The sequence below is a fragment of the Nasonia vitripennis genome, chromosome 4 (genome assembly GCF_009193385.2).
Source record: "Nasonia vitripennis strain AsymCx chromosome 4, Nvit_psr_1.1, whole genome shotgun sequence".
Lineage (NCBI taxonomy): Eukaryota > Metazoa > Arthropoda > Insecta > Hymenoptera > Pteromalidae > Nasonia > Nasonia vitripennis.
In genome coordinates, this window is record NC_045760.1 from 26345899 (window position 1) to 26373362 (window position 27464).

The window sequence follows — 27464 nt, forward strand, 5'->3', positions numbered from 1 at the left end:
AATTGAAACGGGCATTCGTTCGAAATGGGTGTATATGTATATTGAGAGCGTTGTAATTATAGTTCCAACAAAATTTATTATTAACTACGTTCTAAATCAAACTCTGCAAAAAGAGTCTTGTAGCTGGTATAGACGAGTATAAATTGACGAGCATTGGACTACGTTCACCTTGATGGGATTACGACACTATATAACTATAAGGAAGTATAAACGCGATAAAGAAGAAATTCATCGACAAACAGACCTGGACGGAGAATGTCTCTCTTTGCGATGCAAGATACGATACGCAAAAAGCTTACAGCCTCTGGCGTCGAGTAAATTGGAAATGAGTCATGCATACACTTGTTCTTTTTCTTTTTTTAAAATACTCCTCCTCGGGCGAGGAGTACACGATGAAATGAAATTTCTAACGAGCTCGGGAGATAAAAAGATACAAAGTAATACATTCAAACGAAGAACTGACCTACTTCCGGTGGTAAAGGAAATTCCCTCTTGGAAATCTACTGCAGGCGATTCGTGGATATAGACTGAAAACAAACAGCCGAAAGGAGGATTTGCAAGTACCCCATCCATGATCGAGGTAATAAAATCGAATGCGAATTCTAGGCGCGAAGAGGCTATATAAAGGACTGCTCCACCTCCTTCCAATCTCTCTCACTCCCTGGCGGCGTGACGAGCACGAGAAATCCGGGGAGAGAAGGCGCACAGCTTACACTCCTCCGTTGCTGGCTTCCCAGCCAACCTCCCACAGACGCTATGCCGGGAATATCGTTACCGCCACCTCATTTCGACGAGGTGTATGCGTGTACACTATAGACGCTAAAAATGAAACCGGGATTTTAATAATTGCTTGATATTATGCCAATTTTATCAAAATTTAAGTACAAACGTCTGAGTATAGTCGGCCGCGCTTTTTAACATGCATGATGATTAAAATTATATTTTAAACGCAGTCAGCAGCAGCACTCCAATCCTGTTTTTATTTCAGATGGAAAAATATGCTTCGAAGATTTCTAAAGCTTTTTTCAACGAATAAAAAGTGTATCTCATGGGAAGTGCGTACCTTTTTCACAGTTTAATTCATGCACGAGCATTTGCATTCTGTTTGACCTACATTATCTTTCTGAAATATTTTTCTTAATTGGAAACCAGTCATGTACATTTCTATATTTTTTCAAGGATGTAGCTTCCGCTTGGAATTACATTCGGGTCAGCAATTTAAAGTGTGAATCACGAGCTAAATTACATCAACTGGATGCTCTTAAAAAATGCATATGTATCCTAGGTTTACAATGACGTTTAATCAATTTCCAAAAAAAAATAGAGTACGATTTACTGAATATTTACGCGTATTCGAAATTTCATACCTATGGCAACAGTGCAGTACGGCTTAGCTCTGAATAAATTCGCGCGAGAAACATCTTCTAATATAAACGCAAATAGGCAAGCAGTCAAGAGGGCACATCGTCAGCTGCCTGAGCAGAGTCGAGAAGTAGGGCAATACTCGCGGGGCAAATGAGAAAAACAGGAGGAAAAAGTGGAAAGGAGCTGGCGAGGAGCAGCAAAAGGGAGCTAAAAAAGTGACACTGACATGACAGCAGATGCGGAAAGAAAACAAACTCACTGAATGAGAGGGAGCCTCGAGGTCTATAGGTGAGACCTGCCCTAAAAAGAATCCGGTCTCTTCCGATACCGCTTATTACTGCTTTTGATACTGCTGCTTATATAGATAATGCGAGTGCAGCAAAAAAGAAACTTCAATTTCGAAGAACTGACATTTTCTTGTTCATCCTTATATAGAAGAGGAATCGATAAGGTGACCGCCTGGATATACAGTAATTATTACATATTAGTCTTCCTATTGGGGTCCAGTGGACTGCGATGAACCGAGAGATTCGTGATAGGTGTATCATAATCGTATCAATATTCTATACAATTAAATTTTCTGTAAAATGTCTCATTCAATAGTTCAATAATTTATCAATTATTGACATTCACTCCCAGAACAAATCTAATTAAGACTTTAGATCGCATTCATTCGCAGTGAAAATAACGTGACTCGAATTTCGAAACTAGTACGTTATGAATGGAAGTTTGATGAGGAAAGACTCGTCGAAAAAACTAGAGAGAGCGAAAGACGGAAATGCAGGAAGAAGAAAAGAAAATGGAGCTAAATAGACAATGCGAATAGGACGTGAAAAAGCCAATAAGCCGACGAGGCAGATAGTCGACAAAAGGAGAATAAGAAGAGCCGGCGTCAAATGAGGAAGGAATAGAGGCAGCAATAAATAAAACAAAGGTCGGCGCAAATAAAGCATAGAAATAGCCATGAACAAAGACTGATAAGAAATAGAGCAAACTAAAGAAAACGAAGAGGGGAATGCGAAAGAGAGGATAGAAGAGGACAAACAAGCCACGCGCGGCTAGAAAAACGTGCCGGTGACGGGGATCAAATAAAAGAGACCCGTGCGCGTGAAGAAGAAATGGAAAGAGCCAGGCTAAAAAGGAGAGCTAGTGGCTTTACGAGCGCACCGGACTCGGAATGCCATATAGCTCGTGACAAAAAGGAAAATCGATGCCGCGCGTGCACGGACACAGGCACACCTATACTAATTGTAATTTCAAGGTATTCCCGGGATTCCCCATTTCGGTCAAGCGGCGCTAGCGTTGGCCCACAAGTCATAAGTTTATACGCGCGTGTTGCGTTCCGCGAATGAATGCCATACCACCGCTCTCAGCGGGGGATGAGATTTATATTATATTTTCGATTTATGAAGGATCCGTGATTTTGCAGCGTTACTGCCTTTTTCATTATTGGAACTTCGCGGCATTGGAATTCTGCAGAGCTGAGGTACTCACCCCCGGGGTGTTTCATTGTTGTTTATTTATGAGATTTATACCCAGAAAATTTTTGCGTTTTAGGGTACCAGCGAAAAATAGCGCAACTTTAGTCGATATTTTTCTGCTAAAATCAACTGAAAATTTTCGGGGTAAAACGTCAACGGAACTGATATCCCTTAGCCGCGTGTTTTTTTCTGAAGCATGTTTCCGCCAGTTGGAAATTTTAGTTCAGCGCGTTGTATAGCTACACGCGGAAAAAAGACATTTCACCGGGTCTTGTTTTAACGCTCGACAAGTACGGCGAAACTAAATCAACGCTATAATCGATCACAGGGCGGCAGCGGCTGTGCGGACCCAAGTGGTAATGGAGGTCCACAGGCACAATCGTCGCTGCTGGTGTATGCTGCTGCCGAAAGCGAAAATTAATCACCGACGAAATTTCGGGGTAAAAACTCGGGGCAAAACGAAAATTAAATTTTAGCATGCATTGATGTTTGAATTTTGCCCATTTATCTACGTAAATCTGTATCTTTGTATTATGATATTACTAATGTCGTCTTTAAAAATAAGTTATATAAATAATGCACACTCGTTGTTCCATCGTCTTATAAACTACTGATAAAGCCCACGCTTAATTAATCGTTTACAGACCTGATGCTAGCTCTCAAGTTGACAAGCGTATGACAAACGCTGCGATTTTAACTGTCTTATGAGATTGGGTCGGAAAATAAGCAAGCATAAAGTAAAAACATAAAGTTACATAACGAAATTCTTTTCCGTGTTGTATCTATGCTTCATTTTCTATAAGAATACTTGTTTGAATCCCCTCTTCGATCATCAGAGTAAATCGTCGCTCCCTACAAAGAGTAGCACTGTTTAAATTTTCCAGCGAAAAGTAGCACAATTCAGATTTGCCGCGAAGACTAGCACAATTCAGATTCTTTCTGTAAGAAAAGAGTCGTTATTTTTTAATCAAAAACAAATATTATTAAGGAAAAACTAATAAAATGGCAAGATTAATTAAAATGCCGAAACATTTTTTAAAATTTCAACCTTTTCAACATTTTTATAGGAAATACAATTTTTTAATTAATTTAAACTTCCTATAAAATCTTTAAAATGTTGAAATTTAAAAAAATGTTTCGGCATTTTAATTAATCTTGCCATTTTATTAGGTTTTCCTTAATAATATTTGTTTTTGATTAAAAAATAACGACTCTTTTCTTACAAAAAGAATCTGAATTGTGCTAGTCTTCGCGGCAAATCTGAATTGTGCTACTTTTTGCTAGAAAATGATGATATGATATGCGTCTTTCACCTATCGATTATAGAGCGAAGGTGGTCAACGAACTCTCCTAATCGTCCTATCAATTTAAATCTCTTACGAGCTACTTTCCTCGGCTTCGTATCAATCAATTAATCAAGTCCGCTCCCTCCCTTCAAGGTCCCTGTATATATACATCCAAGAAGCCGATATCTCATCCGGAGTCCTTTGACGCTACACACAGTCTTTGTCGCAAGGGGCGTCGATGTCAAAAGGTGTCTGGCTTCTGCTCCCACAGCAATAAACGAAGTCGGTGGTGCGGTGGCTTTGTGTGCCTTAGGGACCTGCGCTCTGCCACTTCGTCTGATTTACGAGTGCGCGTGTGTAGAGCTTCCGGAGAAAATTGGCAGACCTGCTGCTGCGGACAAGGGAAAGATCGTGGAATGATAACGTTACGTTGAGAACGAAGTTTTCTATAGACGCCGCAAGCTGCTGCCGATGTTTTCTCGAGCAATAGCTGTACTGTAAGCTAACGGCAGGTCTTCTTCTCTTCGATCTATGTGTGTACCTGGCTTCCTCTTGTTATCTTTTCCTCCTCAGCGCAAGTATTTGTTATACGTTCGTGTAGGTGTTCCTAAAATTGTTTAAGATATCGGAATACTTATATCGGAGCTGTATGCACTGAGATAAAGAAAAAGTTTTTGTAAACATGTATACTACACGTTAGTAGCAACAATCGCAAATATATTTGTGTATATCGTAAATAGTACATTGTGCATCAGGGGGAGAAAATAAGCTATTTCAAGCGAGGGTGAGGTGTTTAGTACGAGACGTAGACAAGTGTTGAAAACACCTCACCCGAGTCTGAAATAGCTTTTCTGACCATGGTACACAACGTATTTTTTACAACGAGAGCATGAAAGGACCTTTTTCAACGCCAGAAAGTACCGTAGGGAATTGTACATTTCAAGTCGTGCACAATACACTTGTTAGTTATAACAAAAATTTTTGCGTATAGCATTCAAATACTCGCGCCTTTTCTTATCTCGATTCTTGATCGAAATTGAAAGTGCAATAATGTCTAAATAATGATCCATAAGCGTGTATTTTAAACAATTTATAAAATTTGCAAAACCTTAAAAAACACGTATTTATAGCGGGGAAAATTGCCTTTATTTCCCTAGGGGAAAGATGATCGTTTTTCCCCGCTCGAGTTCGAACTTTTTCACACACGCTTGGAATGAACGATTTTCTACGCTACTTTCTATCGTGAAAAGAGGTTCATTTCATGTCTGAGTTGTGAAAAATATCTTTTATGAAACAAAAACAGTTTGTACGTATACTATATATTTCTGTTACCAGTGTAACAAAATATTGTAGGAAATGTCTGTATTTCAATACTTCAAATATGAATTTAGTGTCTTTTTTATTGTATGCAAAAGCTTAGAAAGTCCTTCTAAGTCATGGAAAAGTTTCTGCAGTTGTGAAACCTCGAGCATTGTCGAGAGATTTCGCAAGGTAAGTATGACATATTAATAAAAATGAGTGAATCATGCGCAGTTAAAAAAAGTCCACTTTAACTCCAGAATCCGTCCACCTTTTCATACTGCTAATAATTGAGGTTTTATATTCTCAAAAGGAACTTATACTGACCAATTTAAAGAATTGTTCCCCATTCTGGGTGTGGGGTTAAAATTCAAGAGAATGTGTAAAAGTGTCAATGTAAAACATATGTGTGTATATGTGCAAATCCAGGACCGACAGTACACAACTTGGGTGTTAGAAGTTGCAAATTTCAAATTGAGGGCACGCTTACCAAACCACCTTTTTTGGTTCTTTGGATCACCTGAAGTGAGCAAATTCCCGCGTGCATCGCCGATCGCTTGACAAACTTTTTTGCGACACAGTTGAAGTTCTCTCATAGGGATTCAACATTGAGAAAAAACTAATCAAGATTAAACTTCAACCACTCAGTGTCTGAAAGCGTAATCCAAAAATCTGTTCTACTAGAATCCGGGTATAAGAAAAGAGCTTTAATTTGAGGGCTGGTGGGTTAAAAATGGTCGCCTAGGTCAAAAGTTGTAAGAATTTTAAAAATAGTGAAAGTCGCTGATTTCCGTAAAATATCGAAAATTTGGTGATTTTTTGCCATTTTTAAGCATAAATAACTTTTTACCTAGGCAACCATTTTTAACCCACCAGACCTAAAATTAATTCTTTTTTTTTTAATACTTTGATTCTATTAAAAAACATTTTTAGTTTGCGCCTCCAGACAAAAAGCGGCAATATTCAGGTTTTCGTTAATTTTCCCCGTGTTAAATTCCCATAAGAGCATTTTAAATGCCCCGCAAAAAAGTTTGGCAAGCGATCGGCGATGCATGCGGGAATTTTCTATAATTCTTTCACATCGGATTAAAGATTACACTCAAATTTTCTGGAATCATGAGATGCAAATGGGTTGCGCAGGATACCTTAGCAATATAGATAAATTATAATAAAAAATTCTGCTTCATCTGCATTATCCAACTAAATATTAGATAAATTGGGCTGAAAATTTACATAAAATCATATTTTTTGATATACATAATGAGGTCAAAACTAGATCTAAAGTAGGAAAAAAAGTGAAAACATCAGAACCGCACCTTAACAATCTTACTTTCCTAAAATTTTATTTTGAATTAAAAAATTTTCTCCTCTATTGTAAATCAATGCTTTTCTTATTTTAAATCCTTATTTTACAAAGTTTGTATCTTCCCCCAAAAATTTCTATTGCTGCAAGGTTGAAAAGGTTTAAGGCGGCTGAGGTTAGGGTGGGGATATCAGGTATATGCCGACCCTAGAGATCCATGTTTATGGCACTACCTAAGTGAAATATCCTAACGCCTTGTCAAACAAGAAAACCAGCAGGGGGTCTGGCCGATTCTGCGAAGTCTTCTAATTACATAGGATAATGCATTAAAAATGCCGCTATACAAATATTATACAATAAATCTGAATGACCAACCGGTAATTTCTTCGCAGATTAAGAGCGGTTTCTGGCTGTCTAGACGGCGAGACAGTCAAACGGCCCCTGGGTTTTAAACTTCATTAAAAATTACCGAGAATAATCCGGACAATTCGTACATAAATTAGGTTGCTTTGTTTGCGCCCGAAACGGGAAGAGAAATTAATACACTTGGTTTATCAGCACTAAAAATTCAACTAGAGTGAATTTGATCAATGACATCTATAAGATATATTGATTAAATAGACCATGTAGTGGTTCTGTTGTAGGTGAGGGTGTCCGACGGAGAGCTTAGTGTGAATTTAAAAGTAACTTTCTTATGAATATTGTACGTTGTATTTTTATGAATTTCAAATTTTAAGAAAAATTTGTTTAGATGGCGCATATTATCACCATAATTGACCTATTGATTCTTAAAAAGTTTGGCAAGCGATCGGCGATGCATGCGGGAATTTTCTCACTCCAGGTGACCCAAAGAACTAAAAAAAGTTGGTCTGGTCGGCGTGCCCTCAATTTGAAATTTGCAACTTCCAACACCCAAGTTCTGCACTATTAGTATAATAAATAATTTTCGATCCTAATAACAACTAATAAATCTTGCACCTTGTTTACGAATATATATTTTGGTAAAAAGGGTGCCAGGTAATTTTGGAAGGGTGATGTCTTTTGGAGCTTAGTACAACAGTTATAGCTATGCGAGAGAAAGAGAGAGAAACAGTTATAATTGATTAAAAATAATTTTATTTATCAAACGCAAAAGTACAATAACTTTATAGAATTATATATAAAGTGAAATTAATTTTTATATTACAGCAATAAATAATGTTAAAGGAAGTTACGTGCGTAAGAATTTGCAGCGGTTTTTATTCATATTACACTTAAAATTGAATATTGACTAAAAAAAGAAATTTATTCTTGTTGATAAAAATTGTACACATTCAAGATATTAAGAAAATTCAAATTTACAAACTTACATAAAAATTATTTACAAACATCAAAAATCTTAAAAAAAAACATTAATTTATAAACTTACATAAAAATATTTACAAAAATTAAAATTTACCAACTTACATAAACCGCTTCCTTTTTTCAGCTAGCCCATGATCCAGTCTAGGCATCGGTGCATAGACTGGACGTTTGCGTTTTTTTTCTGAGAAACGTCCAGATCCATACATCTGGCGTATTTCTCTGACAAGCTGCAAATTTGTTATCGGCTGCTTGGGTACGACGAACGGCTGCTTTTTTGGAGCTCTAACTTGCTCTGGAGCTGCTGGCCGATGTGGATGATGCTCCTGTTTTTCAACCTGGATCGTCGGAGCTGGACCGTGCGAAGATCCAGGTTCGAACAAGCTTGTCAGCCGTTCCTTCAGCTGAATCTTCGAGGTTATATCTTTCTTAGAAGACTTCTCGCGTTGTCTGTCCGTAGTCCTCGGCAGCTGCTGCTTCTTCTTCTTCTTTTTGTTCAAATTGGGTGCGTGGGTCGGTAGGTATGGAATATCATCCTCGGAATCCTCTCCAAAATAGTCAGCGAATTTTCTCAAGAGTCGCTCGTCCCTCAAGCGCCGTGCTAAGACTACGTCTGCGCCTGCCATCTTCTCTATGCAAATGTGTCTTGGACTATCGTTTCATCAACACTGACCGAAAAGGTTTGTACCGAATCTTTTATGTGGCTGGAGCAGCTGTGAGTAGGTTAGGGTAGTCTAATTAAGAAGGTTGGGGCAGGATTAAATTCGTTGAAAAGAGTGGGGGTGTTGTTCAGTAGTTGTTAATGATTGTAAAATCCAGGTGCCGTTTGACTGTCTCGCCGTCTAGACGGCCAGGACCACCCCTTAATCTTCCGAGAAATTACCCGTCAGTCACTTAGACGTATTGTGTAATATTTGTATAGCGGCATTTATATTGCATTATCCTATGTAATTAGACCTCCTGCTAGTTTATTTGTGTAAGAAGGCGCCAGGATATACCCCTCAGGTAGTGCCATAAACATGGCTATCTCTTGGGTCAGCATATACCTGATATCCCCACCCTAACGTCAGCCAATCCTTGCCGCCCTAAATTTTGCCTAGCTTTAAGAAATAGAGATTTTTCGATGAGGGTACAAACTTTGAAAAATGAACATTTAACACGAGAAAATTTAGCATTAATATATAATTTAAAAAAAAAACTTTACTCCGTCTTCGATTCCGCCTGACCCTTACGAAAATTTCTTCATGAAATAATGGTAATACATGGTAATACAGCACTGGGAAAATTTGTTGATTTTCTCCTTCCTTAAATAAGTATGATATTATTGGAATATGAGATTTACATTTAGAAAACACACTGGCACACCGACGCACTCACACACACCACACTATATAATTTGGCCTTGGTACACAATATACTTTATCAATGTGTGAAATGTTTATCGACACATATAGATTTTTTATATCAGTTTTAATATTTAGTCTTATGTAATATAATATAATTTATATTGTGTAATAAATATATAGTTTTAAGTATATATTTATATAATCAAAATAAATAAAATAAATAAATTTAAATATAATTTAAAAAATTCAAAATAAATATCTCTTTTGTGCATAAATATTATTCGCCCTACGTAAATAGGAGAAAATTAAAAATGTTGCTAAGTGCTGTACTATCGTTATTCCATGAAGAAACTTCCGTAAACTCTATACTCCGCCTTCTACTACGTCTGACCTATACCTAACACACTTAAGCGGTTCACCCACTCTTTTCAACGAATTTAATCCGGCCCCAGCGTGCGTGTGCCAGTGTGTTTTCTAAATGTAAATCTCATATTCCAATAATATCATACTTATTTAAGGAAGGAGAAAATCAACAAATTTTCCCAGTGCTGTATTACCATGTATTACCATTATTTCATGAAGAAATTTTCGTAAGGGTCAGGCGGAATCGAAGACGGAGTAAAGTTTTTTTTTTAAATTATATATTAATGCTAAATTTTCTCGTGTTAAATGTTCATTTTTCAAAGTTTGTACCCTCATCGAAAAATCTCTATTTCTTAAAGCTAGGCAAAATTTAGGGCGGCAAGGATTGGCTGACGTTAGGGTGGGGATATCAGGTATATGCTGACCCAAGAGATAGCCATGTTTATGGCACTACCTGAGGGGTATATCCTGGCGCCTTCTTACACAAATAAACTAGCAGGAGGTCTAATTACATAGGATAATGCAATATAAATGCCGCTATACAAATATTACACAATACGTCTAAGTGACTGACGGGTAATTTCTCGGAAGATTAAGGGGTGGTCCTGGCCGTCTAGACGGCGAGACAGTCAAACGGCACCTGGATTTTACAATCATTAACAACTACTGAACAACACCCCCACTCTTTTCAACGAATTTAATCCTGCCCCAACCTTCTTAATTAGACTACCCTAACCTACTCACAGCTGCTCCAGCCACATAAAAGATTCGGTACAAACCTTTTCGGTCAGTGTTGATGAAACGATAGTCCAAGACACATTTGCATAGAGAAGATGGCAGGCGCAGACGTAGTCTTAGCACGGCGCTTGAGGGACGAGCGACTCTTGAGAAAATTCGCTGACTATTTTGGAGAGGATTCCGAGGATGATATTCCATACCTACCGACCCACGCACCCAATTTGAACAAAAAGAAGAAGAAGAAGCAGCAGCTGCCGAGGACTACGGACAGACAACGCGAGAAGTCTTCTAAGAAAGATATAACCTCGAAGATTCAGCTGAAGGAACGGCTGACAAGCTTGTTCGAACCTGGATCTTCGCACGGTCCAGCTCCGACGATCCAGGTTGAAAAACAGGAGCATCATCCACATCGGCCAGCAGCTCCAGAGCAAGTTAGAGCTCCAAAAAAGCAGCCGTTCGTCGTACCCAAGCAGCCGATAACAAATTTGCAGCTTGTCAGAGAAATACGCCAGATGTATGGATCTGGACGTTTCTCAGAAAAAAAACGCAAACGTCCAGTCTATGCACCGATGCCTAGACTGGATCATGGGCTAGCTGAAAAAAGGAAGCGGTTTATGTAAGTTGGTAAATTTTAATTTTTGTAAATATTTTTATGTAAGTTTATAAATTAATGTTTTTTTTTAAGATTTTTGATGTTTGTAAATAATTTTTATGTAAGTTTGTAAATTTGAATTTTCTTAATATCTTGAATGTGTACAATTTTTATCAACAAGAATAAATTTCTTTTTTTAGTCAATATTCAATTTTAAGTGTAATATGAATAAAAACCGCTGCAAATTCTTACGCACGTAACTTCCTTTAACATTATTTATTGCTGTAATATAAAAATTAATTTCACTTTATATATAATTCTATAAAGTTATTGTACTTTTGCGTTTGATAAATAAAATTATTTTTAATCAATTATAACTGTTTCTCTCTCTTTCTCTCGCATAGCTATAACTGTTGTACTAAGCTCCAAAAGACATCACCCTTCCAAAATTACCTGGCACCCTTTTTACCAAAATATATATTCGTAAACAAGGTGCAAGATTTATTAGTTGTTATTAGGATCGAAAATTATTTATTATACTAATAGTGCAGAACTTGGGTGTTGGAAGTTGCAAATTTCAAATTGAGGGCACGCCGACCAGACCAACTTTTTTTAGTTCTTTGGGTCACCTGGAGTGAGAAAATTCCCGCATGCATCGCCGATCGCTTGCCAAACTTTTTAAGAATCAATAGGTCAATTATGGTGATAATATGCGCCATCTAAACAAATTTTTCTTAAAATTTGAAATTCATAAAAATACAACGTACAATATTCATAAGAAAGTTACTTTTAAATTCACACTAAGCTCTCCGTCGGACACCCTCACCTACAACAGAACCACTACATGGTCTATTTAATCAATATATCTTATAGATGTCATTGATCAAATTCACTCTAGTTGAATTTTTAGTGCTGATAAACCAAGTGTATTAATTTCTCTTCCCGTTTCGGGCGCAAACAAAGCAACCTAATTTATGTACGAATTGTCCGGATTATTCTCGGTAATTTTTAATGAAGTTTAAAACCCAGGGGCCGTTTGACTGTCTCGCCGTCTAGACAGCCAGAAACCGCTCTTAATCTGCGAAGAAATTACCGGTTGGTCATTCAGATTTATTGTATAATATTTGTATAGCGGCATTTTTAATGCATTATCCTATGTAATTAGAAGACTTCGCAGAATCGGCCAGACCCCCTGCTGGTTTTCTTGTTTGACAAGGCGTTAGGATATTTCACTTAGGTAGTGCCATAAACATGGATCTCTAGGGTCGGCATATACCTGATATCCCCACCCTAACCTCAGCCGCCTTAAACCTTTTCAACCTTGCAGCAATAGAAATTTTTGGGGGAAGATACAAACTTTGTAAAATAAGGATTTAAAATAAGAAAAGCATTGATTTACAATAGAGGAGAAAATTTTTTAATTCAAAATAAAATTTTAGGAAAGTAAGATTGTTAAGGTGCGGTTCTGATGTTTTCACTTTTTTTCCTACTTTAGATCTAGTTTTGACCTCATTATGTATATCAAAAAATATGATTTTATGTAAATTTTCAGCCCAATTTATCTAATATTTAGTTGGATAATGCAGATGAAGCAGAATTTTTTATTATAATTTATCTATATTGCTAAGGTATCCTGCGCAACCCATTTGCATCTCATGATTCCAGAAAATTTGAGTGTAATCTTTAATCCGATGTGAAAGAATTATAGTGATTAGATTTTCAAATAAATTTGCTGGAATCATGAAATGGAAATGCATTGCGCAGGATGCTTTTTGAATATTTCAAAACTTAAAGCTGAGAAAATGAGGTTTTCGTAAAAAAGTACTGTTATTCATAATATTTTATAAATAATCTATTTCACTGTACATAAATCTTTACAAAATGATTTCATAATCATCCGTACTTTGGTTAATGTTAACATTAATATCTTCTTATTTTATATTTACATAACCCCACTAAGCATCAGTCTGATCTCAGTAATCAGATAATAATAATCTCAAATCCTGTAATCCTGTAAAACTATATAAAATTATTAATTCTCTTGATTAATATTTATACTATTATCATAAAATTTATATAAAATTTAGAACTCACTTAGAAACATCCAGCACCATAAGTAACACCTTTTGATTGTACTTTTAATGACTCTTGTCGTTTACTGCCATATTTTTTTGAAATTCTTGCAGGTTTAGACTCTGGTTTATGTTTCTTGTCACTTGAGAATTTCCTTTTTTTATCCTTCTGAGTCGTAATTTTTTCTGCGTGACTGTCATCTTACTGTTTGTAATTGATGCAAGTATCTCAGCACTTCTTTGACGAGCCAGGTTGTACTCAGAAACTACATGAGTTACAGCAATTTCTACTTTAGTTTTTGATGAAGAATTATTTTTGGAGCACTTTCTCCACAGCAATGAATGTATAGCTTCGTTGGCATTTTGAGTAAGTCCTTGGGTGCACCGTGCTAATAATTCTTCATTTGACAATCTTTCATATATTGGTAGAATATTTTCTACAACAACCTGATTCAAAAACACTTGCATACTTGTATGACTATGCGGCTTTTTTTCTGCTACAGCACGTTTGTGAAAGCACCAAGACTGCTTTCCTTGAGGACACAGTGAATGATTGTGCTTTTTATATGTGGAACTACAATGTTATAAAGTAGCCATAATTTGTTTTTGCATGTCCCGTACATTGTTTTTATTGCGAACAATAGCATTCCTATAATATCCAGCAAGCGTGCCAATCACTTTGTTGGTCAGCGCTCCAGCTGACTTTCCACCAAGTGTTATCCTCTTTGCTTTAGCACGTTTTACTATTTCACTTAAAGCTGTAGACAAGCTTTTAGCCACATGATTGATGCACTCTTCTTTCGCTAATGGATCCGAATAAATATTAAGTGAGGATAAATGATTGAATGTCTTAGCGTCACCATCAGATAGCATTGCCATATATCTCATTTCACAATCACTTACAGATCTTCGCCATAGAATTTCAGCTATGGCTAACTCCGTGGAGATGGAAGAGCCATCATAATTTTTATTACAATTGCCTGATGTTTTGTGTGATTTGTACCAAATATCAAAATCTGGAGATTCAGATCCTAAGTCCTTTTCAGTAATCATGCACATGTGGCAATATTTACTAAGCACTTCATAGTCGACAACAAGACCAGTCATCACATCAATAACGCAACCAAATCTATAAAGAGAGGTGAACCCACTCTTATGCCAAGATCTATCGTACGAAGAAAGACTGTCAATTACTTTTTCAGATAATAAATCTGGATTCAAACTTTTATGAACTTGAACAATTTTTCTGCTCTTTGAAAGAACTTCTCTTTTCAGCTGTATAGCTTGACTTTTCACTGTTTCCATGTGACAGTAAAAGGACGAAGTGGATATGCATATTTACAGAAGCACAAACATCCTGAAGAGCAGCGATTCCTAATCCTACTTTTGTAAAAGACTGCACTACGATCTCATTGCTCACGAAAGAAGAGTTGTTCTTATTAGGATCTGTCCGTGAGCTTGAAGATATACCCACACATACTTCACCACAAATTTTGCAAATAAACAATAAGTTCACAGCAAAACCATTTCGTTGTCCTAATTCAAAATTCACTGAATTTGTTTTACAAAATTCACATGTCATCTTGTCAGCTATAACTTTAAAAACATTTATGTTAATAAACATGTTTTCTTCCTCATCAACAACATCACTTAAACTTTTTAACATATCAGTAAACGTCAATTTTCTTGTTGTTGCTGACTCTTGCAGTTTAGCTTGCATAGCATTTACTGTATTGTTAGAAACACTTCTAGTGCAAGGTTTTTCACTGAGAGAATTATGATTTGGAACACTAGTTTTTGTTGCATTTTTATTTTGATCAATCTTGTTTACATTTGCTCGAGCTTTTATTAGGTTAGCTGCACTCATAGCACTTTTACGATTTTTTTTGGCTTCGGTTTACGCCACTTTCAATGGATAGCATCCTTTGTTGTAATTTATAAATTAATAAATTATAAATTATGCAACTACAACTTTAGCATATACATATATTTTGTTTACATGTATGGTATATAAGTATGTAACAAACATAGACTCGCACAGCAGATAAATTTGTACCGTACGTTTGTGCCGCCATCTATCGCAGTCGCCTAAAAAATCGCCAATGTTCGTATAAACTTTATATAAAGTTCATGTTTAGCCAAAACATCTAAATATAGCAATGGGACTATGTCAAATTTGGATTTTTACTTCATTCAAAAGTTTGGACAAACTTCACCCCTAGTTTGTTTAAACTTAGCCCACAGTATTTTGAAAGTTTATGAAAAATTGCGTAAATGTCAAGTATTTTTTAATGAATTTATTATAACTTTATATCAACTACAGACAAAGTTTAGTTGAACTTAAGATAATTTTTTGCAAAATAACTATTTGGTGCGCTTTTTTTTTTTCAAAAAGTTGCTTTGGCAAATCGACACTGGAGATTGGCCTTTTAGGATTCTTTTCTCGCATAACTCTTGTGCTATTTCTAGTTTGAAGCGTTTCCGGAGGATGAGTTTTGAGTGGGCGTTTTTATTTCTTTTTTTCTTCAGATTTCTCATCATATTCAATTTTTTCATCGTTCTTGGTTTCCTCATTCTTCTTAATTTCATCACTTTCTTTCTCAAAATCACCATCTGATAGCTCTTCTAAGTCTTGTTCAAAATCATCTTGTTCTTTCAATGCCGTAGCTTCTTCTTTATTGTTCTTTTCATCAGGGTTGACTTCTTCACGTTGTACGTTGATAATTTTTTCATATCTTCTGCCTTGGGTTTTGGTTTACTCAGTGTAGCGCATATAGCAGTCATGGTTTCTCTGTACAATTTATGCCTAATTTGGATACTTCTTTTTTGCTACGTTGTCATTTATGAATTCTAAAATATTTTATAAAATGCTATAGTGAATTAAGATTTATCCAACTTTAGTTCGAAAAAAAAAGAATAAAAAGATAGCATACGTTCGACACCTTCAAACACGTTTGTTGAAATAGGAATTCTGCCATTCTTTCCAGTTGCGCCGCTGCAGTTCCTCTGAAAAGCGTCGCTTGCTCGCTTGCGAGAGAGAGAGAGAGAGAGAGAGAGAGAGAGAGAGAGGACGCGGGAATAGAGCTTTGTGAAATACTTAAACGGCACAATCACAATTATTTGCGGCCGCGAAATATCTGCCACCCGTTCGCGCGTGCATCGTGCTATAGCGAAAGAAAGTGCCAGTGCACTGCACACTACTGACCGATTATAATATACATACGTCTTTATAATAAGTACATGTATAATAAAATATTCAAAACTTACTTATACTTGCTAGCCTGATCAGATTCTTCCGCTTCCGAATCATCGTTGAATATAGAACTTTTTTTCATCAGTTCTTTATTGTAATCCGCCATCACTTCTTGTCTCTGCGATTCCCTCTTTTTGATAATTAGACGATGATTCCGTCGTTCTGCCATCAAGTCGCTTGAAATTGATATTCTTTTTTCAGGAGTTACGATTTCACCTTCTGTGGTAACCTCCAAAGGTTCCAGCCAATTTTTGTCTTCTGAGAAATGAAAATAAATTCAAATAGAAAGTAATGCAACTTAAATCAAGCAAACATTGTGTAGATTCGCAGTGTAATGCGTTATGATTCTGGGTAGGTTATTTTATACCATAAAACTTACCGCTTTTTTTCACGATTTTCGCCGGAAACCAGCCGCTTCCCCATTTCGCTACAATTTTACCCTTCCTCTTTTTTCACGTGTTCTGGGCTTACAACGTCCTTTTTTTTACTATCCTCCCACAAAATAAGCACAAACATTTTGCTTGTCTTGTCTAAGAAAGCCGCTTTTCAAGTAACGTGAATCAAGCTGTCGCGGTGTGTCGTGATATTAGCCACAATAAATAATTGAAATACAATATAGGCTATAGTACCGAACTATTGAAATGCCGAAGCGAAAAATCGACGAAGTTTACGATAATTACTCTCGATCGAGTAATTATCGTTTTCTTGCTGCATGTGCCGCCAGCTCTAGCGAAGGAAGCATCAGCGATTCTGAAAATGAAAGCAGTGATAGCAGTCACATCGATTCATCTTCCTCGGGCAGCAAGTCAAGCAGCGACCGAAATTCTTATTCTCATACCTCGTGCGTCAACAACACGATTTCGGATCGAGGAAGTAATTGTTTTCATCGCATTTAATCTTTGTAGCTAGTAATGTATTTCGGGTTTTCGTTTGTCATAATTTTACAGACATTGAGGGGCAGCTTTACTCCGATGATAACCTCGACGGTATTTACAAAATAAAAATAGTGCAAGGTTATAATTATCAATTGTCCAACACGTTTATCAAAAATTACGTTTAATGAAAATGCGTGCGACTTAGAACATTTTTGTAAACGGCGTAAAGTGGCTTTTCGGGAGCTGTACTACAGCGCGAGAGCCCCGCGCAGTCCGCGGAGGAAATGCCATAACCTTGAACGTGCTCCCTCGCCGGACGGACTGCGGAGCTCTCGCATGGGAGCGCAGCGCTTTAAAAAAAAGAGGGTAGCGCCGAGAAAAACTCGCGTAGTTCTCTGCTCTCACTTTTGGCCCTGCCACGCACTCGAAAATTTTTCCGTGATACATAGAAATTATAATTTCTTGCTTGGTTCAGTATAAAAAGAAGCATTTCGATGTTGACAATAATGCGTCTATATAGATGAATACGCGGTCGGAGCTAGACATCAGGACATTTCATCTGATGATGCGGTTAACGACGACGCAAGTTCATCGGAAGAGGAGCCGGAAGACCCCTCGGAAGAAGACGAATCAAGCATAGAAAGCGAAGATCTCGGCGAAGATGACGCATTTGTGGATGCCGCTGATCAATCGGTATATCCAGGTGCTCCGCTATCGGTCGCAGAAAGTATTTTGTCAATTTTTACTGTTGCTTTGCGTTTTCGAGTAACCAGAGTACTTCTATCAAAACATTGTATAAGTTGAAAAAATTTTTTAGTGATATTAATGCGCCACTTAAGAAGCATTATTACTGCTCTGAATGTTTGTCTAAATTGAATGTACAATTTTGTAATAGATGTAACAGTCGCGACAATATTACATATTTTATTGAAGTATCGATACTATCTCAAATCACCTCGCTTTACAGAAGATCGAGATTTTACGAAAGTTTAATTGATCGCAGTGCTCGTCAAAAAAAATGAGGCTAATTTTGAAGACTTATATGACGGTTCCGTATATAATTCTCTACCAGAACAGTTTTTAACTAACCGTAATAATATTACGTTCATCTGGAACTCTGATGGAGTGCCGTTATTTAGGTCTTCAAAAATAAGCATTTGGCCATTATATCTCATGATTAATGAGCTACCTTATAAATTAAGAATCAGGAAAGAAAATATGATTATAGCAGGGCTATGGTTTGGTCGAGATAAACCATCGGTAAACGTGTTTTTAGATGCTTTCCGAGGAAATTTGAAAAAATTGTTCAGAGGCGTGAACGTTACTTTGGCGAACTTAAGAAATATACGCGTTCGAGCACAAATTACAGCAGGGACGTGCGATTTGTGCGCAAAAGCAATATTTTTAAATTTTCAACAATTTAATGGCAAATTTGGTTGTCCCCGTTGTAAAGTTGAAACTTAACGTTTTGAAAATGTTCAAACTTTTCCGTATACCGAAAATTTAGACTTGCGAACTACAAATGAAACTGAATTATTAGCTGAAACTGCTCAAATATCAAATCGTCATGTATCAGGTGTAAAAAGACCTTCTTCTTTAAATAAAATAATGTATAATTACGTAGAATCGACAGCGATCGACATTATGCATTGCGTGTTTCAAGTTATGACAAAAAAGTTACTTTTCTTATGGTTTGAAAGTGAAAACCGTACGCAGCCTTTTTCTCTTAATGCTTTTATCGACGTAATTGATAAAAAAATGAAAAGTCTAGCTCTTCCTTCATTTCTCCCTAAATAAAGCTGAAGTTTATCTAAACATTCACGTAATGTAAAATTGCAAGTTTGGCATAGCCCCATTGGCTACATTTAGATAAGGTTTGGCTAAACATGAACTTTATATAAAGTTTATACAAACATTGGCGATTTTTACGCGTATAGCTATCTATCGCAGGGTTCACAGACTGGGCCGATTGGATAAAATGATACTTACGTTTTCGTCTTACATTCAAACTACCTATTCGTCGTTTAAAAATCAATATTAAAATTAAATGTGTAGAAATTTATGCACTAGAATGCACACATTTAGAATTTTATTAAAAAATCGAAAAACGTATTATTTTTTTAAAACTTCTATATCTTGCTTTTCATGTATATAAAATTTATCCCCATAAAAGGAACTTGATACTAGATTCTACGAATTCTTTAGAACACTTTAAAGAAATAAAAATTTTTTCGATTTTTTGGTCGAAAAACACCAGAATCCCATCTTAAACTTCATTTATAAAAGATCATTTTATTGACATTAAAGTAATTTATTCAGATCGCAGTTGAGAAAATCATTGAAAATCCAACTCTAGTCCCTGTAGCAGCTCCAGTACTAGAAACAGTTATATAGAGTTAGCAGTTATATAGAAGCAGTTATATAGAGTCATAGTTTCGGCTCCAGAAGCAGCAGAAGTATTGCAAGAGAAATCAGTTCGAATTAAAAGGATTGCAAGACAGCCGCGCACACCAGGAGTTGGAAGATGTGACCTCAAGAAACTGTTGCATGATCATCCGTTGGGATTTTCCATCATAGAAAATTACTAGCGGAAGGGCCTCTTGGACTTAATTTGCCAGACCTATCTGTGTTACATAATAGTTATTTATTTCTTGAAATATTCTACATCGTAAGTTTCATTATATCCTTACTTATTTACTGAGAAATGACGTAGGCTGAAAATTCTCAATTTTAATCTTCATCGGTCTCGGGTCAAGGATCAGATTGTCTAATTTAAGAAATAAGATGATGAAAGATAATGAAGAAAGTATAAATATCAACGGAATAAACGAAAAAGTTTACCTTGTATTGTTAGGAATTTTGGGTGACAATTTAGGTCTTAAGACGATTTTTGGTTTAAAAGAAAGTTTTATTTCTGATTATTATTGTCGAATTTGTCAAGCATCAAAGTTTGAATGTTACTTTCTCAAGAAATAAAATGAAAAACTGCTCAAAAATTCTTAGAACTATAACGATGATGTTTTATATTAATTTCATGGAGTTAAAATTGAATGTGTATTTAATGAAGTACCTTTTTTGATAATAATGAAATTGTTAAAACTCCCGTTTAAAATATTTTAACTACACATAAAGTGATAGAGGAAACAAGATTACTTGTATTTTAGATAAACACCTGCAGAAAGGACAACTTATTCGAACTGCGGCTGAATAGTCCTTTCTGATTTCATACTTTGTTATTCTTGTAGGTGATGTAGTCCCAATTGATGGTCCTGTATAGGATTTTTGTAACGTTATATAAAATAGTAGATTTAATCAACTTGTCGGTTATTTCGGAAGTTGCGTTAGTGTTTTTTCGATCATATGAAAATATGAATTGTTGCGATGGTATACAAATTCAGTGTGATTCGGACTTTGAAAATGTTCGCAAGCCATCTCCACAGATGCATTTACAAATCGTGGTCGGGTTTGCTGTACCGCTTGTATGGAACTATGGAGCGCATAGTCATTACATCAGATAAGTTTTTAATCATATTTACAAGTATATTTGCATAACCTATTAACCTCACTCTACCGCTATTTCTATTCAGTTTACGTACCTCTGCGTTTTTATGCTAATTACAACTCTAAATCAACAGGGTAGATACTTTATTTTTTAATTTCATCATTTTCAGATAACCGCTTGCAGTGAGTATCAAGACAGGGCAGCCGCAGAGGAAAACGAATTGTCGACGATCGACGCAAAAATTTAGGAAAATAAAAGAAAGAAGACAAAAAAGGGATATGATGCGGCTCTGACGGCGAAACACGCTGCTCTTTACTACAATTATAGTGTTCTCCGCCCAAATGCTCGGACACGGAGAGCAAAAGTGATCTTGTTCGTTCTCCAAGTCTTTCTGCTTTTGCGAAAAAAGATGATTTTTTAATTAGCAATGCCGATGAACTATTGTATCCAGGCTTATCCATAATTGTTGCGAAGCGAGTTTTAAAATTATATAGAATGAAGGCTTTGAAATATTATTAAATTTGGTCGAATTTCAGGGACAATTAAGAACACCGAAATCACAGCATCTTTGAAGTCGAAATCATTAAACGTATTCGCATTTCCAAAAGTTAAGGCACCATATATAGAAAAGATCAAACTATACACATTGATGTTAATGAGGATAATGAAAAAACGACATGGATGAAATTTTTTTTGTATAATGAATGTCAAACTCTTGGGTTAAATGACCATTACCAAGCTTATTAAATTATTTTACCTTATAAAAAAGCATTCAAAAAATTGTGCAAGTCTGGTTGCGATTACTTTGTTAAAACACACGTTAAAAATAATTCATTAGGTCTATTTGTGTGAAGTTTCCCTTCTCTGAAGCGATTGCTGAACCATATGATAAGAATTCCTTTTTCAAACTTGCTTTTCGCGTACAATTTCAATTCTACTTTCTAATTGTGAGAAAGGTTGTGCATTAAAATGATTCTCCAATATATTTACAACTTATTTGCTCCTTGTAGGGTCGAGGAGACTGTGCAATAAATTTTGTTCACGGGGCCAAAGTGAAATTACCTGTTGAGACTTCCACGAACAACGTCAACACAAGGATTTCTTTGATTCTATGCAGTGATCAACAATGCTACAAGGTTAAATAGACCAGATGAGTGTTTTTTTCTTTTATTATACGTGCTTTTATTTTGAATTTTTAAGTCCTCGCAAGTGAAATTAGCCTCGACGCGTTCAAAATTCCTTTCTCTCTCATAAGTGATGTGAAAATAAAAAATGTATGTATATGTATTTCTAATGAACAATTTGAAATCAGGTCTTTACTGGACAACAAAGCTACATGTTCTTCTTTTAACGCGTTTTTCTCAAAAAGAAATTTTTGTATAAAGATTAATGGGGCCAATCTGTTCGTATTTCCCCTTTGGAGTGTTTTAAAATCAAGTGTCTTTTCAAATTGAAACTAATTGCAGAAAAGTGTTTAACTATTATGTGTGTTTCCTTATGATTGATTAACTTTTCAATATTAGGTATATAACTTTTATATAGGAGAGGCTCGCACGAGTTCTTTTCCTACTCATTTTCATAAATCTCAAACAATGAGTGTGACTTTGCCAATTTGTTGTCAGTCGTACCCTTACTCATGAATCAATTTGTTCCTAATAACCTCTATACCAATTTTGATTTTTGTTTTATTTTATAGCATGGGACATATACTTCTGGTCCTGAACAGTCAACTCTCACCTTTGCTGTGAAAATCGAATTTCAGCACCAGACCACCTGCGCAATGACAACGCTCTGGTTCGATTTTGGCTGGGAAATGTCAATGATTTTTAATCTTTGTCGACCAGATTGAGGTACGTATGTTATACTTATATGAACTTCGCTTGTGTCTTCTTTCCCTTTATATAAAAAAAAATAACGGGCCCTCTAAAGTAACCTTCCCTCTAAAGTAACACTGGCCTTGAGTCTCGCTGTACCTTTATACATGTAGAACTTTCTCGATCCTACATTTGAAATTATTATTTCAAATGCGAATCGGGAAAGTCGTCACGTAACAAAGACCTATAAAAATTTACAAAGCAGCCACCCGAAAATTACTTGTAGGTCGGAGAGATTTATATTGAATAAAAGTTTTGAAACAGATGCTCTTATTTTCATTTTACTATTTAATATCAACCCAAGAATGTGTGTATGGCTTGGCATGATCATAGATATTTTAAGGTGGGATTCTGGTGTTTTTCGACCAAAAAATCGAAAAAATTTTTATTTCTTTAAAGTGTTCTAAAGAATGCGTAGAATCTAATATCAAGTTTCTTGTATGGGGATAAATTTTATATACATGAAAAGCAAGCTATAGAAGTTTAAAAAAAATAATACGTTTTTCGATTTTTTAATAAAATTCTAATTGTGTGCATTCTAGTGCATAAATTGCTACACATTTAATTTTAATATTGATTTTTAAACGACGAATAGGTAGTTTGAATGCAAAACGAAAACGTAAGTATCATTTTATCCAATCGGCCCAGTCTGTGAACCCTGCGATAGATGGCGGCACAAACGTTTATACGGTACAAATTTATCTGCTGTGCGAGTCTATGTTTGTTACATACTTATATACCATACATGTAAACAAAATATATGTATATGCTAAAGTTGTAGTTGCATAATTTATAATTTATTAATTTATAAATTACAACAAAGGATGCTATCCATTGAAAGTGGCGTAAACCGAAGCCAAAAAAAATCGTAAAAGTGCTATGAGTGCAGCTAACCTAATAAAAGCTCGAGCAAATGTAAACAAGACTGATCAAAATAAAAATGCAACAAAAACTAGTGTTCCAAATCATAATTCTCTCAGTGAAAAACCTTGCACTAGAAGTGTTTCTAACAATACAGTAAATGCTATGCAAGCTAAACTGCAAGAGTCAGCAACAACAAGAAAATTGACATTTACTGATATGTTAAAAAGTTCAAGTGATGAGGAAGAAAACATGTTTATTAACATAAATGTTTTTAAAGTTATAGCTGACAAGATGACATGTGAATTTTGTAAAACAAATTCAGTGAATTTTGAATTAGGACAACGAAATGGTTTTGCTGTGAACTTATTGTTTATTTGCAAAATTTGTGGTGAAGTATGTGTGGGTATATTTTCAAGCTCACGGACAGATCCTAATAAGAACAACTCTTCTTTCGTGAGCAATGAGATCGTAGTGCAGTCTTTTACAAAAGTAGGATTAGGAATCGCTGTTCTTCAGGATGTTTGTGCTTCTGTAAATATGCACTGCATATCCACATCGTCCTTTTACCGTCACATGGAAACAGTGAAAAGTCAAGCTATACAGCTGAAAAGAGCAGACAAATTGTTCAAGTTCATAAAAGTTTGAATCCAGATTTATTATCTGAAAAAGTGATTGACAGTCTTTCTTCGTACGATACATCTTGGCATAAGAGTGGGTTCACCTCTCTTTATAGATTTGGTTGCGTTATTGATGTGATGACTGGTCTTGTTGTCGACTATGAAGTGCTTAGTAAATATTGCCACATGTGCATGATTACTGAAAAGGATTTAGGATCTGAATCTCCAGATTTTAATATTTGGTACAAATCACACAAAACAGCAGGCAATTGTAATAAAAATTATGATGGCTCTTCCATCTCCACGGAGTTAGCCATAGCTGAAATTCTATGGCGAAGATCTGTGAGTGATTGTGAAATGAGATATATGGCAATGCTATCTGATGGTGACGCTAGGACATTCAATCATTTATCCCCACTTAATATTTATTCGGATCCATTAGCGAAAGAAGAGTGCATCAATCATGTGGCTAAACGCTTGTCTACAGCTTTAAGTGAATTAGTAAAAAGTGCTAAATCAAAGGGGATAACACTTGGTGGAAAGTCAGCTGGAGCGCTGATCAACAAAGTGATTGGCACGCTTGCTGGATATTATAGGAATGCTATTGATCGCAATAAAACAATGTACGGGACATGCAAAAACAAATTATGGCTACTTTATAACATTGTAGTTCCACAGATAAAAAGCACAATCATTCACTGTGTCCTCAAGGAAAGCAGTCTTGGTGCTTTCACAAACGTGCTGTAGCAGAAAAAAAGCCGCATAGTCATACAAGTATGCAAGTGTTTTTGAATCAGGTTGTTGTAGAAAATATTCTACCAATATATGAAAGATTGTCAAATGAAGAATTATTAGCACGGTGCACCCAAGGACTTACTCAAAATGCCAACGAAGCTATACATTCATTGCTGTGGAGAAAGTGCTCCAAAAATAATTCTTCATCAAAAACTAAAGTAGAAATTGCTGTAACTCATGCAGTTTCTGAGTACAACCTGGCTCGTCAAAGAAGTGCTGAGATACTTGCATCAATTACAAACAGTAAGATGACAGTCACGCAGAAAAAATTACGACTCAGAAGGATAAAAACAGGAAACTCTCAAGTGACAAGAAACATAAACCAGAGTCTAAACCTGCAAGAATTTCAAAAAAATATGGCAGTAAACGACAAGAGTCATTAAAAGTACAATCAAAAGGTGTTACTTATGGTGCCGGATGTTTCTAAGTGAGTTCTAAATTTTATATAAATTTTATGATAATAGTATAAATATTAATCAAGAGAATTAATAATTTTATATAGTTTTACAGGATTACAGGATTTGAGATTATTATTATCTGATTACTGAGATCAGACTGATGCTTAGTGGGGTTATGTAAATATAAAATAAGAAGATATTAATGTTAACATTAACCAAAGTACGGATGATTATGAAATCATTTTGTAAAGATTTATGTACAGTGAAATAGATTATTTATAAAATATTATGAATAACAGTACTTTTTTACGAAAACCTCATTTTCTCAGCTTTAAGTTTTGAAATATTCAAAAAGCATCCTGCGCAATGCATTTCCATTTCATGATTCCAGCAAACTACGGCGAATTCTTTGTTATTTTAACAGCAAATCATAGTGATTACATTTTAATTATAGCCCATATGATATTAATGGCAAATCCAGGTACATCAAAATTTATTGTAATTTAACTCACTTTATTATTAATTTTATGCATTCAAATGACATATTTATTTATAAAAATAAAAAAATTTATTTGAAAATCTAATCACTATAATTCTTTCACATCGGATTAAAGATTACACTCAAATTTTCTGGAATCATGAGATGCAAATGGGTTGCGCAGGATACCTTAGCAATATAGATAAATTATAATAAAAAATTCTGCTTCATCTGCATTATCCAACTAAATATTAGATAAATTGGGCTGAAAATTTACATAAAATCATATTCTTTTATATACATAATGAGGTCAAAACTAGATCTAAAGTGGGAAAAAAAAGTGAAATCACCAGAACCGCACCTTAACAATCTTACTTTCCTAAAATTTTATTTTGAATTTAAAAATTTTCTCCTCTATTGTAAATCAATGCTTTTCTTATTTTAAATCCTTATTTTACAAAGTTTGTATCTTCCCCCAAAAATTTCTATTGTTGCAAGGTTGGAAAGATTTAAGGCGGCTGAGGTTAGGGTGGGGATATCAGGTATATGCCGACCCTAGAGGTCCATGTTTATGGCACTACCTAAGTGAAATATCCTAACGCCTTGTCAAACAAGAAAACCAGCAGGGGGTCTGGCCGATTCTGTGAAGTCTTCTAATTACATAGGATAATGCATTAAAAATGCCGCTATACAAATATTACACAATAATCTGAATGACCAACCGGTAATTTCTTCTCAGATTAAGAGCGGTTTCTGGCTGTCTAGACGGCGAGACAGTCAAACGGCCCCTGGGTTTTAAACTTCATTAAAAAGTACCGAGAATAATCCGGACAATACGTACATAAATTAGGTCGCTTTGTTTGCGCCCGAAACGGGAAGAGAAATTAATACACTTGGTTTATCAGCACTAAAAATTCGACTAGAGTGAATTTGATCAATGACATCTATAAGATATATTGATTAAATAGACCATGTAGTGGTTCTGTTGTAGGTGAGGGTGTCCGACGGAGAGCTTAGTGTGAATTTAAAAGTAACTTTCTTATGAATATTGTACGTTTTATTTTTATGAATTTCAAATTTTAAGAAAAATTTGTTTAGATGGCGCATATTATCACCATAATTGACCTATTGATTCTTAAAAAGTTTGGCAAGCGATCGGCGATGCATGTGGGAATTTTCTCACTCCAGGTGACCCAAAGAACTAAAAAAAGTTGGTCTGGCCGGCGTGCCCTCAATTTGAAATTTGCAACTTCCAACACCCAAGTTCTGCACTGTTAGTCGTGGATTTGCACATACACACACACAGACACGCACACACGAACACATAAGTATAAAACTATGTATTAATTTTTGTTTAATTTTTCAAAATGCAGGCAAGGAAGTATTTTTTGTACACATTTTGAACGTGTTTTTATAAGTTTTAAAAAACATTTAACTTTCACTTGTTTAGAGGAGAGAAGTCAGTCTAATCGTGATTAAAGTTGCCATCCATATACATTCTCTGATTCTGAATTCAGGTAATTTTGTATGGTTTTATAATCCATTTTATGCCTATTTCTTCATTTTAGAAAAAATATGTTTGCATTTTTTATATAATTTATACAAAAAATTTAGCAATAGTG

General features: G+C 35.5%; 2 protein-coding genes across 3 annotated transcripts in view; one reads left to right on the forward strand and one right to left on the reverse strand.

Moving 5' to 3' along the window:
• The window catches only part of LOC100678838, a 176349-nt gene that overhangs the window by 67071 nt on the left and 81814 nt on the right, over window positions 1-27464 (reverse strand). The gene's annotated exons all lie outside the window — the stretch shown is intronic.
• LOC116738577 lies at window positions 17070-19182 on the forward strand. The gene is made up of 2 exons (XM_032599588.1): window positions 17070-17312; window positions 17835-19182. The coding sequence occupies exons 1-2, from the start codon at window positions 17081-17083 to the stop codon at window positions 18116-18118; spliced, it is 516 nt and encodes a 171-aa protein (XP_032455479.1). The 5' UTR covers window positions 17070-17080; the 3' UTR covers window positions 18119-19182.